This window comes from Rousettus aegyptiacus, unplaced genomic scaffold (genome assembly GCF_014176215.1).
Source record: "Rousettus aegyptiacus isolate mRouAeg1 unplaced genomic scaffold, mRouAeg1.p scaffold_m13_p_10, whole genome shotgun sequence".
Taxonomy (NCBI): Eukaryota; Metazoa; Chordata; class Mammalia; order Chiroptera; family Pteropodidae; genus Rousettus; species Rousettus aegyptiacus.
Genome location: NW_023416285.1, coordinates 96,215,335 through 96,230,016, shown reverse-complemented (window position 1 = coordinate 96,230,016; position 14,682 = coordinate 96,215,335). Strand labels below are relative to the sequence as shown.

Sequence of the window (14,682 nt, the reverse complement as noted above, 5' to 3'; positions counted from 1 at the left end):
CCCTAAGGCAACAGTTATTCACTGCTTCCTCCCTCCCTTCCTCCCTCCCTCCCTCCCTCCTTCCCTTCCTTCCTTCAACAAATATTTATTAAGCACCCACTATGTGTCAGGCATTTATTTATCAGTAACAAAATCAACCAAAAACATTTTTTAAAAAAAATCCCTGCCCTCAAGGAGCCAATGGAGCTTAGAAGAAGTGTTCTAGAGAAGTGTTCTAGAAGAAGTGTTCAGAGAATAAACAATAAACATAATAAGTATAAAAGTGGCTTCAGTGCTGGTGTTATGAAAAAGAGCTTTTCTTTTCTTTCTTTTTTTTTCAGAAGAAAGAGTGTGTTAAGAATCAGGAGTACCATTTGCAGGAAGGTGTTGGTGGTTTGAAGAGAAAAGGGAAAAGCGAGTGCTTTAAGAGAGTGGGCGAGTAGCCGGACTTGAGAAATACTCTTGATTTTCAGACTCCACTAAGGGGACACCTGAAATCTGCGAACTTAACTTAAAATACAACTAACCAAAGTGGTTGCGCATGACAAAATAAGTCAGTAGAAGTAAGTCTCAAAACGCAGACAGTAACACGTAAGAGGTTTTCTGGAAGAAGTAAGACGTAGCCAGTATCTGAAAGAGGACTAGGACGAATTACTGGACTCTCTCCTTTTCAGGCTTAGACCTTCTGTGATGAGACCCTTCTACTTTCTCTTTTGCAACAGACGGTGGAAGCAATGAAGACCATCCTGGATGACCTGAGAACCGATGACCAGTTCTCGGTGGTCGATTTCAACCACAACGTGCGCACCTGGAAAAATGATTTAGTCTCCGCTACTAAAACACAGGTTGCAGATGCCAAGAAATATATCGAGAGGATCCAGCCCAGCGGAGGTGAGTGGGTTTAGCCTAAATCCCGGCGAGACACCTCTGTAGGGCTCAAATCTTGATTCGCTGAAGACGTATCATTCCGCACCACGGTGCTCTGTGCCCTGTCCGCAATGGTCTGCCCTAAAGGACACATTCATTCTTAGATGATAAATACTAAGTTCGTGGTGAAAGTACAACACGTAGCCGACCCCACACAGGTTTTCAGTGACTCACCCTCCTCAGAGGAGAGTGACGCTCGCCTCCCCGTGGCTCGTGTAGCACACAAATGGTAACCACACAGAACGGTGTCCGCCTCTCTCGGCGAGGACGGTTTCTGTGCCTTTAACTTGGTGTTCGACAAAATGACCGACCGGTGCTTCGAAAGGGTGAACTCACCGTTAAGGGGATAGGTCGCTGCACAGCGAGTCTCTTGTTCCGCTGGGGGATCTTGCCCAAGTTGGGGCAAAATCGGAAAGCGATCGAATGATTCGGGTACCTGCTAAATTCTTCTTGAGGGAGCCCCCGACGGCGAGCCCGCGCCCACGATGCGGCGGTTTCCGGGCGAAGGCAGAGCGTCTCACGGCATGACCCATTGTGTCACCCCCCGACCCCCCAGGCACGAACATCAACGAAGCTCTGCTGCGGGCCATCTTCATTCTGAACGAAGCCGATAACCTGGGGATGCTGGACCCCAACTCTGTCTCTCTCATCATTTTGGTTTCCGACGGCGATCCGACAGTAGGCAAGTATCACTCCCGTTCCCTGGTGACAGATTTCCTTACTGTCAGCTTTGGGGGAGGCGAGTTGCTCACGATGGGAAATCTGATGGCGTTTGCCCGAGTTTCTAAACCGCGGTAAACCCACGCTTCCTGACGAAAGGCTTCTTTCGACCCTGAGACACTCACTCTGCTTAAACCGGCGCCCGGACATTGTGCAGTGATGCCCTTGAACGTCTCAGTGCCGCCTCTACAATGCGGGGGAGCTTTCGTTGGAATGGTCGTCCGCGTTTGCCGATACGTACCAGTGAAATGAGTGTATTTCCTCGGCGTCAGGTGTGAGGTGCTGAACGGGAGTGTGTGTTGACAGTCGACCCCAGGTCTCCAAGGGGTCACTCCTCCGGGAGTGTGTGTTGACAGTCGACCCCAGGTCTCCGAGGGGTCACTCCTCCGGGAGTGTGTGTTGACAGTCGACCCCAGGTCTGGAGGGGTCACTCCTCCGGAGCCCTCGCTAATGTATTCTTTCTTCATTGTTCTCCACGCACCCCTGCCAGCCCCTCAGAGCAATGACTAACTGATACATCTTCGTGTTAAGCATTTTTCTTATCCACAGACATGTGACTATACACACACACACACGTATGTACACGTGTGTGTGTATAGTCGCATGCACACATGTGCATGCACGCATACAAACACCTCCTACACACACCAATCCTGACGTCTTTTTTCTCCTTTAAAAATGACTTTGAGATCATTCACCATAAATACAGAAAGAGCCAGCTGCTCCGTTCTTTTTAATAACAGTAATAGTAGTTTTTTGAAATAATAGTATTTCGAAGTTGGAACGCACCATGATCTAACCGATCTCCCTTGCCGGCGTACATTTAAGTGGTTTCCGTGACATGTCTATTCCTAATAACGTTGCTATGTACCCATCGCCCGTGCTTTGTCAACATGGATGAGGGCGTCTGTAAGAACAATTCCTTGTGGCTGACTCACTGGGTCAAACAGCCAGTGCGTTGCAGATTTTGACCAATTTTCTAAACGGCGCTCTGTGGATTTTCCTCAAACGGTGGAACAGTGCCTCTTCACTCCTTCCCTTTCTGTCGTCATCAACTTTAGGGGAACTAAAGCTGTCAAAAATTCAGAAAAACGTGAAGCAGAGCATACGAGACAACATCTCCTTGTTCAGCTTGGGGATAGGGTTTGACGTTGACTATGACTTCTTGAAGAGACTATCCAATGACAACCGTGGGATCGCTCAAAGAATTTATGGAAACCAGGACACTTCTTTCCAGCTCAAGGTACCATTTTCCTGTTCTTTTTGTTCTCTTTGGCGAAAGTCATTCTAGGAATATCTGATGCCTGGAAGCAGATGGCCGAATTTAAGTGAAAATTGTCGTTATTTCAGCTCTGTGGGGTTGCAAGAATCAGGGAAGTGTTCGTCCCTCTCTCCGGGGCCCCACCCTGCCTGTACGTGTGCACCAACAGTGAGACGGGAGACAGTAAGGTGACAGGCACGTCCCCACCCTCTCCCTAAACAAGCCTTCAGAGGCTCCTCCGCCCTAAGCGGTTGGTCCTTCTTATTGTCACAGACACTATTCCCTTCAAAGTGTACTGGCATCTTGGATGTCAACTTTCTATGATGCAAAACAGACCACACTAGAGACTGTAAGTGTCCTCAAATATAAAGAATATGTGAATTAGTTGCTTATTTTGACTAAATGGACAAGAAAATGATGTAGGAAATGAACATCCTTTACTCCACTCTCTCAGTACCAGGTACATATCAACGGCAGGCACCATATTTAAACTTGGGGACAGGTAAGGGATAAGGTTCTAATTTTCAGTCTATCAACCCAGCTGGCTTTTATTGTGAATGCCCATTAGCTGTTCGTGCTGGTCATCAGAGGTAAAAAAAAAAAAAAAAAAAAGGAAAAGAAAAGGTAGACTCTCAAGCCAAGGGTGATATTCTTATCTTAATATTTTTATCATAACATCTAGATGTCTCAGCTCGTCTGATAATTATAAGGATGTCCTTGTCCCAAAACTTTCCACAGAGATATAGACTGTGAGAATAAGTCAAGAGAGACCTGTTCATCATTTGAATAATCTCGGAGAAAAACTCTTCAGCCCTATAAAGCGGTGTGAAACTAATGATTGCCTCTGTTCTGTTGTGTGTTTGTTTGTTTGTTTGTTTGTTTTATGAATTGTAGAAATTCTACAACCAGGTCTCCACGCCACTCCTCCGGAACGTCCAGTTCAACTATCCCCATGCGTCGGCAACGGACATCACTCAGAACAGTTTCCACAACTATTTTGGGGGCTCTGAGATTGTGGTGGCAGGAAAATTTGACCCTGACAAATCAGAGCAGTTACAGAGTATTATCACCGCGACTTCGGTACTTTGACTGATCTGCTTGTTTTAAAAATACTAACCGGTCCCCCCCACCGACATAGCGCATCTGGTCCGCTGACAGGCTAACACTGCACTCCAAGAATCATGTAGGCAAAATTAAAGAAATAGTGAAACCAAGGCACGAGAACATCTCTTCCATCTTCCCCCTTATTGTGCAAATCTCTGCCTTTTCCACCTCAAAGCAACCCCAAACTCCCGAAAAAGGCACCTACTTCCTTTCCTGTATTCTTTTGAATAATTTAACGTCCCCCTTCGGGGTGCGTAGTACCCTGATTCACTCACAGGAGGTACGAAAAACATGAATTTATTAACTGTCATTTATAATCATGACGTCTTTGCACTAAACCTTGCATCGTCCAGGCCAACACGGAGTTAGTCTTGGAGACTCTGGCGCAGATGGACGACTTGGAGGATTTTCTATCGAAGGACAAACACGCGGATCCTGATTTCACCCGGAAATTGTGGGCCTATCTGACCATCAACCAACTCCTCGCTGAGCGGTAAGGAGCGCATGCGCCACAGGGGTTGGCGCAAATTAGAGGTTTGCCCTTGAACACGAAAAGAGTTTGCAACCAAGAAAGGCAGCGAATCACTGCAGGATTTGGATGATTAATTTCCACTGGTTCCACTCACTTTAAACTGAAGCTGGGGTCGCTGGTTCGTTTCTGATTTTGTGTCAAGGGCGTGAGGGCGTTGATTTCAAGGACACAGTTTAATGTGCTTGTATATACGTCACCCCTGACATGGCCACCCGGATCCAGATATCGGGGAGATTTTTCGTCTCCGAATGTCCCCCCCCCGTTGACTTCCCACTCAACACCCTCCCCCCACCGCCCACGGAAAGAGCTCTGCCGATGTCTGTCGCCATCGGTTAGTTTTGTCCCTGACGAAATCGCAGAGAATGACGCAGTCGGTGTTCTGGTGTTTCTGGCTTCTTTCTCTCACTGTGCTGTTCGCGGGGTTCATCCATGTTGCCATGCGGATCCGCGGTCCATTTGCATTTACCCCCGAAAACGGGTTATTGACCAAAGAGAAATATACAATCATGCTATTTTGATAGCGCATGGGAAGGGCTCCCTGATCGTGATTATTTCAGCTTTGGCATCTCGGCTGAACTACGCTGACACTCTCTCACGCGAAAACTATATTTTGAGAGGAAGGGGCGGCCCTCCAACATCCTGTATCAGAGTTACGTACACGCGTTGGTTAAGAAAGTAACCATCCCTGAGCCCACTCCATCTATTCTATCGGAGTATCGGGGAGAGGGAGCAGGGTCGTCTCACCCAGGTCAGGGAAAACGAAATGAGGTCATGTAACTAACTACACACCGAGAAAACCCATGGTGTCAATACGATTATAGAACAGACACTTGGCCATAAGCTGTGGCTTCGAAGTGACCGAGAGATGTTTCTGCCCCTTGACGGAAGCACACTGGGCACACATTTAAAGGTAGATAGCGAATTGCTACGGAAGTTAAATATCATTTTTTTTATAAACAATCCCTATAAAACAGATCGTTGGTTACAGGGGGTGGGGTGACAGGTGGAACAGAGATTTTCAGGGCAGCGACAACTCCGTATGATAATGGCGACATGGCATTCTGCGTTTGTCCAAGCCCATAGAATGTGCAACAGCGAGGTGACCCCTAAAGCCAACTGTGGACGTTGGGCCATCACGAGGTGTCACTGTGGGTTCCTCAATTGTGACAGATGTACCTTACGGTGGGGGTGTTGATAATGGGGGACAGCGGAGAGATGGGAACTCTCTGTATTTTCCACTCCATTTTGCTGTGAACCTAACACTGCTCTACAAGAAACAAAGTGCATTAAAAAATTCCTTCGGCCAGATAAAACACTAAGCTTCGCGAAACCTTCCAGTCCCCTCTTCCCTTGTGGCCCCCAGGGTCCTAGGTGGACACCGGAAATGGGGTCGGGGACCTGAGCTTGGCCTTTAACACAGCAATGCTCTCTGCCGTCCCTGCTTTCTGCATACAGAAGCCTGGCTCCTACGGCTGCTGCCAAGAGGAAGATCACCAAGACGATCCTGCAGATGTCTCTGGAACACCACATAGTCACCCCGCTCACCGCGATGGTGATCGAGAGCGAGGCCGGGGATGAGCGCCTGCTGGCCGACTCGCCGCCCCAAGACCATTCTTGCTGCTCAGGTCAGTGTTTCAGTCTGGTGGGGAGATGGTGGGGTTCAGCCCTCGTGGCCCGCGTCCAGGGCCTGGACCCTCTGTGACTCCCTTACCACCCCGCCCCCCGCCTCTGGCTCCAGCCCTGTGTCCATGTGCTGAGCTTTCTGTCCATTTATTTTAGAGATAGTTTATTGCCGTGATCTTCGAATATTTTTGTTCATGTGTTTTCCAAAGGAATTTTGAAAACGCATATACCCCTTCACACAGTTTTAAATTCAACATTAACATCTTTTCATCTTGTGTAAGTATTTGCAATGAATTTCATTTCTGGTATATTGTAAAAGTTGAGCATTTTTTTAAAAAAAAAATTGGCATCACTGTTTTAAGAGTATCTAATGAAATCGACTATGGAATTAGATACCATCACCCATTAAAAAAATACATAAACAAATTCTGTTTCAATAATTGGAAATTTTATATTGTTCTTTTTTTCTAGTTGATGTTATATTTCCTGGGAGAATCATATCCTAACATGATATATTCTTATGCTCGAAAGCTTTTTATTGATCATCCTCCTCCTCTGCAAGAAAAATATGTTTACGAATTTAAATTTTTTCAGTTTCTGTGACCATGAGATTCTGAATGTTCAAAGTTTTCTTCTGGGTTGAGTTTTATTAAAATTACTGCGAAAAAACAATTTATCAAAATAATATAAATATATTATAAATTTTGATATACCTGAGAAGTGATATTTTCCTTGAAATCATCTCTTAATGAGCAGAATGAGCTGGTTGTATTTTTCATGCATCCAAGGGTAAATGTTATTTATTAGTAGATTGAAAGAGACAAGATTCGGCATCGACTCTACTTTTAAAAAAAAGGTTTTTTATAGGCGTAAGTCCTGATAAATATTGTCGACATAGATAAGTAGATAGGAACACAAAGAACTTGGGTACGGCCGTGTCACTTGCTTCCCTGACCTTCTTGAAATTTATGTGGCAAAACTCACATATGAATCTAGTATTCAAAAATTATCTTTAATGGTCTGTCTGATGACAGCTCGGACCAGGCTCCAATTCTGTCAAAAGTAAAGAATTGGAAACTACCTACCTGACTTGCAAACGGATTTGTTCCCCAGTCTTTGGAGCCTTTTTTTTTTTTTTTTTTTTTTGCCACCACACCCATTTTCAAAAGGATGCTTGGGTTCCCGGGAGGATTTTGGTGAGAGGAAGCAGGGAGAGTGTGCGCTCTGCTTGTAAACCAGGAGAAAGGGGTTTTCTTAGGAAAGGGCACACGCGGAGGCTGAGAACCTAGAGACTGCCTTTGACACTCTCCACGATCTGCTTGTCCTGTGGGGAAACCCACGGGCCCTGGCTCAGGCTCGGAAGGACTTAGGGCATCCGCCTCTCCCTTCCTCTCTTTATTGGGGACTGTCAGGACATGGCCTTGAGAATGACCTGCAGACACTGGAGGGGTCATTTTCTGAAGTGTTAATTTTGTCCGAGTGAGAAGCCAACTATACCGCAGCGATCCGGGGTTCGAGGGACCCCGACTTCTGGCCTCCCTGTTACAACGGGCTGGGGCCTCACCCATAGTTACCTAGGGAGAAACTCACCCCAGAGAAACTGGCATTTCGTTTAAAATCACCTCGATAAAATGCCCGGGTGAACTGGCACTTGTTTCTCCTAGACGAGCAGGCTGACTAGGTATCGGGAAATGAAAGGAACTCTTTGTAAGCAGGAGGGAGCCTCTTTGGGGAGCAAACGGCTCAGGCGGCTGCTTGGTGGGTGGACAGGAGCAGGTCGGGAAGACACCTATGCAACCGGCCTCCTGCGGGGGCTGGATGGACGTTAGCTCCTGGCCTCTGCCGGAGGCACGAGACCCTTCCCCAACTCTGCGGGGCAGCTCCTCGTGCTGCAGACCGCAGCCCAGGGCCCAGACTCTGCGGAGCACCCCACAGCGTGATGACAGAGGGGGCCTTCGGGGAGGGAATTCCGGAGTAAAAATGATGGGAGCAAACCTAGCTGAGAACCTCTGGGTTCATAAAACAGAGCCGCGAAATGGTCAGCAGCAACGGGCCTGGCAAAGGAAACCCGGGAGCTAACGGAAGCGGGTTTTTCTGCGCAGGTGCCCTGTATTACGGCAGCAAAGTTGCTCCCAGTTCGCTCCCACCTTGGGTCAACCCTTCGCCCACGCCGAGGGTCCCCATGCCGGCGAAAGCAGCGCCCGTGGTCCAGTCCACTCCTCCCCCCCACGTGATACGAGGTAAGACCCGGGACCGGCCTTCGCGGCCCAGACCTCGGTCCCGCCGAACCCGCGGGACGCTCACGCGCGCTAATGACACCGTGTGCTGTAAACGAAGTGGCTTTTACGGGCACCGCCACCTCCCGGTGAACGAGGATAATCCCGCGTGGTAGTCAGCTGGGGCCACCTTAACAAAACGCCACAGACCGGGGGCTTAAACAGCAGAAGTTTATTTCTCACAGTTTTGGAAGCTCAAGTCCAAGGTCAAGGTGCCGGCAAGGTCTGTCTCGTTTCTTTGGCTTGTAGGTGGCTGACAGCTTCCCGTGAGTTCACGTGAGGTCTGGGGGGTGAGAGACAGAGAGCAAGCAAGCTCTCTGATGTCTCTTCACATAAGGACACTAATCCCATCTCGTGATCTCGTTTAACCCTTTACTGCCTCCCAAAGGTGGCTCGCCTGTAGAATGGGGATGGCAATCAATGTGTCCCCTGCCGGGTGGCTGTAAGGTCAGCTCCTGGTTCCCGGTAGGAGCTCGGTAAACACTGGCCGGTCCTATGCCCCAGGTCCTTAGGCTCTGTGAAGTTGGTCATGGGAACCCTCAATCTGTTTCCATCCCCATCAAAATTTAAGGCCGCACAAGACCAGCTGAAATGTGGCGTTTCATTTCTGTCACCGAGAATCGTATCAAACCCAGTATGGCCGCACAGATTCGTTGTTGCATATCGGTTTTGACTGTTGGGATCTAGGTTAGTTAAAATGTGAAAACCAGTTGTTATCTCTGATATAAAAAAAACACACACACACACACAATTTTCTTCAAAGAAGACGTTCTGAAACACCACGTTTGTGTTGAAGGAAGGGGACACCAGGGGCTTGGTGCTGTGGACGGTGCAGAAATATACAAGGTTTCGATTCTGCTCTGGAATGCTTTACCCTCAAATGTTAACTTTCAAAACACACACTTCCTGAAAATGAATGAGCGCATCAGAGCGGCTGGGAGAGTGAGCTTGTCCTCGGACAGCTGGGGGGCGTGAGGCATGGCTGCGGCACTTACTAACCCTGCGACATGAGTTCCCGTCGGTCGCCCGTCCTCTGTGAGGATCCAGTGAGAACGAGGTGAAGTCATGTTTGAAAGGAGCTCGGCGATAACATCTAGAAAACAGTAACCTCTAGAATGAGGGTCAAAGCGCGTCACGTTTATTCTCGAAAACCTTTCATGTTTACCCAACGAAGCCTCGTTCTTTAGCGTGGTGTTCCACGGGAACGTTCTTGTACATTCTTCAAGAACCCAAGGTCTAGACACGCTGAGGTACTTTCTAAGCCAACCCAACATCGCCTTGTTTATGTCACGTTTTTCTTCATTCTGTCCACTCAGAACAAAACCTCTCTCTCTCTCTCCTGTCTTAGCCTTCCCCTCCTCCCCTCTTATCTTGAAGAACTGGTTCAAAGCCAACTCCTCCATAAGGCCTTTGTCGCCTTGCCCAGGTGGCGTCCCTGTAGCATCTTCATTCTCGGAGCATCGTGCTTGGGCTGTTGTTCCATCCTTTACCCAATTCTAGCTCACGTTCACGATTTCGTCTGCCTCCATGAAAGAGAACATAACATCCTAGCCGTGAAAGGAAAAATTATTCATGCCTTTTGTGAAAGCGTGGCGAGGAAGATTTTATTCAAGTGGGGGTGGGCTTAGGGGCCGCTGCAATAGACTTTTGCAGTGGGCGAGAGAGATTGTTCTCATCTTCAAATACGGTTGGGCAAGTGGGAGTTTATAGCCAAGAAGTAGGGTGGAGGGCGGTAGAGGAAAAGGTTCTGAGAAGAAACACCGGGGGTGGGGGATTCTGGCTAAACCGCCCTCACAGGAGTCCGGCTGAGGCAGGCCAGGCGACCAGATGTCCCTAAGGACGGGGGCATGAGAAGCCCGATCAGACACGAGAGTGAGCGGTGTGGAGGGCGGAGCTCCTGGAGAAGCAGACTCGGCGGGGTTCTTGTTAAAACTGGACTCCGCGGAGACAAACACACACGTCCTATAGCTGAGGTGTAATTGAGAAAAAGTTCAAGGGTGGAATTTGGTCAAGGAGAGACTCCTTCGTGAAATGGTTACTTTCTTGAAGGCACCGACCATGACTTATTTAGAGCGGCACCAAACGTGGCCTGATTTAATGTTCTGCACGTAGTTTTTTTTTTCCCTCACTAAATATGTGTTGAATGGTTAAACAAACAAAACAAGATCAGCCAAGCGATCGTGTCTAGTAACAAAGGAGTGCTCTCTTGGGAGTACCTTGAGCCTTCATTGCTCTTGGAATTGATACTCATCTGTATGCCAGCAAATAATATGGTTTCTCCTTTACTTTTATGTGCTGTGTGTGGCTACTTAATAAAATCCATGTCTTTTTACCCATTTCTAAACACACTGTATACACACTGATACACGTGTAGTACATATATGTAGATATATATACATACATATATATAAATAGTATGTATGTGTGTATTATTATTGTCTTTCTTGTTCATTTTCATCTCTAGCCTAGCACATATATGATAGCTACAAAATAAGTATCCACAATATTTGTAAAATAACTTAAAGTGCTGATGGAGGCTCCGTGACGAAGGGACAGTGGGTAGGGCCACTGGCTCCCAGTGCCCAGGACAGTACCTAGCGTATAGTAGAAGCACAATAAATACCCCCGTTAAAATAAAGACGTTCGGGAATAGAATGCTTTTCAAAATGATCTTCCCTTCCATGACTTTTCATTTTTATTTTGTTTTATATTTTCCAATGGAAAATGACCCGCACTTTATCATTTACCTACCAAAAAGCCAAAAGAATATCTGTTTCAATATCGACTCAGAACCTGGAAAGATCCTCAGTCTCGTTTCTGATCCAGAATCAGGTGAAATAAAAAGACATTATCTATGAATTAGACAATTAGATCATTGCCACGCTTCACTGTCAGTGCTTAGAATTTCTTTCTTTCTCACCTTCACGGAAGTCCTATGTTTTCCAAACTTTGGTACTTAGTGAGAAATCAGTTTAAAATATATTCCTAACTGTTTGAACTATTATAATTAAACTGTAATAAAGCATAATTATAAAGTGCGAATTACAAAGGAAAAAGTATAAAACGATCCTAAAACAAATTAATTTTTCCATGTCGTCAAGTTCTATAAATTTGAATTATGGTGCCCATGCATGAAAAAAAAAATGGCACACACAAGAGAAAAGAAACTTTTGTGTTGTTTTTTTTTTCTGTAGGGATTTTGGTCAACGGACAGCTTGTTGGTGCCAAGAGGCCCAAGAATAAAAAACTAAGAACATATTTTGGAAAACTGGGATTTTATTTCCAAAGCGAAGACGTGAGAATAGAAGTCAGCACCGAGAACATCACCCTGAGCCGGGGATCCCGTACGTCCACCTTGTCGTGGTCTGACACGGCTCGGGTCACCAATCCGAGGCAAGTGCCATCACGTCTGAATTCAGGCCCGTCCTCGACGCATCACCTCAATAAAGCCAGACATCCGTGACAGGAACATAGACCCTGAACATCATCTTTGTCAATATGAAGAGTTGAGGCTCAGGAAAATTTTCGTTACCCGCACCCCCGTTCCTGGCGGTGGGGTCCATGTATTTTGGTCACTGGGCGTCCCAGTGCTAGGCTGGTGCCCGGCACATAGTAGGTGCTCAATGAATATGTGTTGGGTAAGTGAACGAGTCAGTCAAGTGAAATCCACAGCCGACTCAGAAACACCGACTGTGTCTTGAGTAATCTCTGCCCATTAGTATCTGTTCATTAGTTAAACAAATGTACAAATGGACAGAATTGCAGAGCTGGGTATTCAGACGGCGTTCTGTGGTGAAAGCATGGTCAAGGCTCAGAAAACTTGGGGTGGGGGGGACTGTGCCAGGAGGAACGGGGAGTTCACGTTCGGGGCGTTACTGTTCTGTTATCATGAATCCCATTTCCTTTCCCACTAAGGGTGCTTGTCTCAGTGAAGAAAGAGAAGACCGTGACGATCACTCTGGATAAGGAGATATCCTTCTCTGTCTTACTGCATCGCGTTTGGAAGAAGCATCCGATCAACGTGGACTTTTTGGGGATCTACGTTCCCTCCACAAACAAGTTCTCGCCCAGCGCACACGGACTCATAGGTAAGGGGTCAGCCGACCGTCAACCCTTGACGACATGGGTTAGAACTTGGGAGAGTGACAGGTGTGGCCCCAAAAGCACAGGATTCACGCTCTGAGCCTGGGTCTTAATTTATAAAGGTGACCGAGTGGCGATACAAAGGGGTCGATGCCATTGGAAGATGCGCTAACTGTTCCCCTAGAAATAAGAGGCCCGGCCGGCCACGCAGGGCTCCATGAGCTCAGCTTTGGCGCAGGTAGCAGAAGGAGGAGCAAGCGATGCGTTCAGGCCACGGCCTTTTAGGGGTTTCCGTGGCAAGACGAGACAGAGCAGGGCGGTTGCGGGGGGCTGGCTGAGTGATCTCCACGGGCTCTGAGCTCTCGAGTGGTCTCCAGCTGGCTGGCACCGGGCCCTAGAATGATTTCTTCTGGGTGGTACCTGCTGGGTAAAGGAGGTCTGGCTCTGGGTCAGTTAGTTGCACATCAAGGGGGGCTCCCAGCGCAGTCCTCTGCTACCTCGAAGAATTGGGAGCCCCACTCTCCCTAGCCAGAGAGGGTTTTTAAGATGTCAAAACATCATAACATACAGAAGATAAAAACCCTGATTAATACAACCCAACGCAGCAGCGCGAGGTGACTCAGGAATGCCACAGCCAGGACCTTCGCCGTCCCAGACAGGGTTTTCCCAGAACCGGGATTTCATCGTCACCAACTGGGCAAGTTAAGGAACAGAAAAATCTTAAGTTCCACGCGGAAGATTTTTAGGAAGTCTGTGATAACGAGTGAACCATCTGGAGCAACTTTCCCTCCGTGCCAAAGAAAGGCTCCAATTTAAGCGTGTGCCATCAAAAACAAATCTGTCTCTGCGGTCTGAGCTCTGCTCTCGGGTGCTGCCCTTCGCCCCCTGCCGTCGGGGCGGCGGGGCTTACCCTGACCCCGGAGACCAGCCTCGTACGGAAGGTGGCCATGGGGTGACAGCGTGGATTTGTGCTCGGGAGGACCTGTCCGTCCCATCGCTCACTGCTCCCTGTCCCCCTCAATACGTCTTTCTACCCCACACATTCTGGAGGGAACGACCAAAACGTGGCTTGGACCGAATGACCGGCCTGTCCCTGGGCTGTACCCTCCTCGGGTCCCACGTACATCACCGTCTGGCCTTTGTCCCACTTAGGCCAGTTCATGCACGAGCCGCAGATCCGCATCTTCAACGAGCGGCCTGGAAAGGACGCCGAGAAGCCAGAGGCGAGCTTGGAGGTGAAAGGACACACCTTGGTTGTCACCAGGTACGTGCCGTCAAGCGCCACGGGCGGTTAATCTGCTCTTCGCGCCTTCGTCCATTAGAAGCCCTATGGCGACAAACTGGATGATTGAAACAGTGGATCAGAGGAGGACTCATAAACATAGCTCAGTACCATAGTGCTGGCGAAAGGCCGTGTATTTATGTTAAAGCCAGAACCTTCTTTTCGAGTATGAATCTACTGAGTGCATCTCTGTGTAGCTTTTCTCGCACGAACCACATCCGTACGCTTTATTTTGAAGTGAGAACTTAGATGCTTGTAAAGCATTCTGAGTGTAAATTCTTATAAACCTTTTAAATTTTTCTGTCTTTTACAGTTATCTCACCAATGCCCAATTTGGCATCATTTTAAAGCATGCTCTGCCTTTTCAGAGTTTTTACGAAGCAGCCAACTTGGCTTCATCAGAAACGTCTCCCTTTGCACGCAAAGGTCATTGGCTTCCATGCACTTCATTAAGCCATAACGGCGCAATCAAAATTAAGCCATAAAATGACAGTAATAAGTGCCACCACCAAACTAGATCCATGAACTAAAACCATGCATGAGCTTCTAGCGAGTTTACCGCCCAACAATGACCGGTTTACGGGAGATGAGTGAGTTAGCCACAGGCATTAGCAAGCACGTTTTATAGATCTGCTGAGTAGTTAATACCAGGATGATGTTATCTGAGCTTGGGACACAAGCTCCTACTCGACGGTGATGACAGAAGGTGCGTGCTGGGCCTCAGTTTCCTCTACTGCAGGCCCCCGTGACGCAGAACTGCAATCGAGTTGACCTGTGGGCCGTGCACAGTCACATATATTTTAAAGCTCATTAATGGCAACCTGCCACGTAGCTTTTCAAATCCTGGGCTTCTCTGTCCTTTCAATGAAAGACACAGATTTAAACACGCATCCAT

At 47.8% G+C, this 14,682-nt stretch overlaps 1 protein-coding gene across 1 annotated transcript in view; it reads left to right on the top strand.

Annotated features, from left to right (window-relative positions):
* The window catches only part of ITIH2 (inter-alpha-trypsin inhibitor heavy chain 2), a 30,678-nt gene that overhangs the window by 14,265 nt on the left and 1,731 nt on the right, over positions 1–14,682 (top strand). The window contains exons 10-20 of the mRNA XM_016136400.2: positions 702–870; positions 1,463–1,588; positions 2,688–2,869; positions 3,782–3,967; positions 4,345–4,484; positions 5,979–6,148; positions 8,249–8,386; positions 11,141–11,254; positions 11,617–11,815; positions 12,338–12,510; positions 13,658–13,769. Of these exons, the coding sequence (XP_015991886.2) occupies positions 702–870; positions 1,463–1,588; positions 2,688–2,869; positions 3,782–3,967; positions 4,345–4,484; positions 5,979–6,148; positions 8,249–8,386; positions 11,141–11,254; positions 11,617–11,815; positions 12,338–12,510; positions 13,658–13,769 (1,709 nt within the window). The remainder of the gene's footprint in view (positions 1–701; positions 871–1,462; positions 1,589–2,687; positions 2,870–3,781; positions 3,968–4,344; positions 4,485–5,978; positions 6,149–8,248; positions 8,387–11,140; positions 11,255–11,616; positions 11,816–12,337; positions 12,511–13,657; positions 13,770–14,682) is intronic.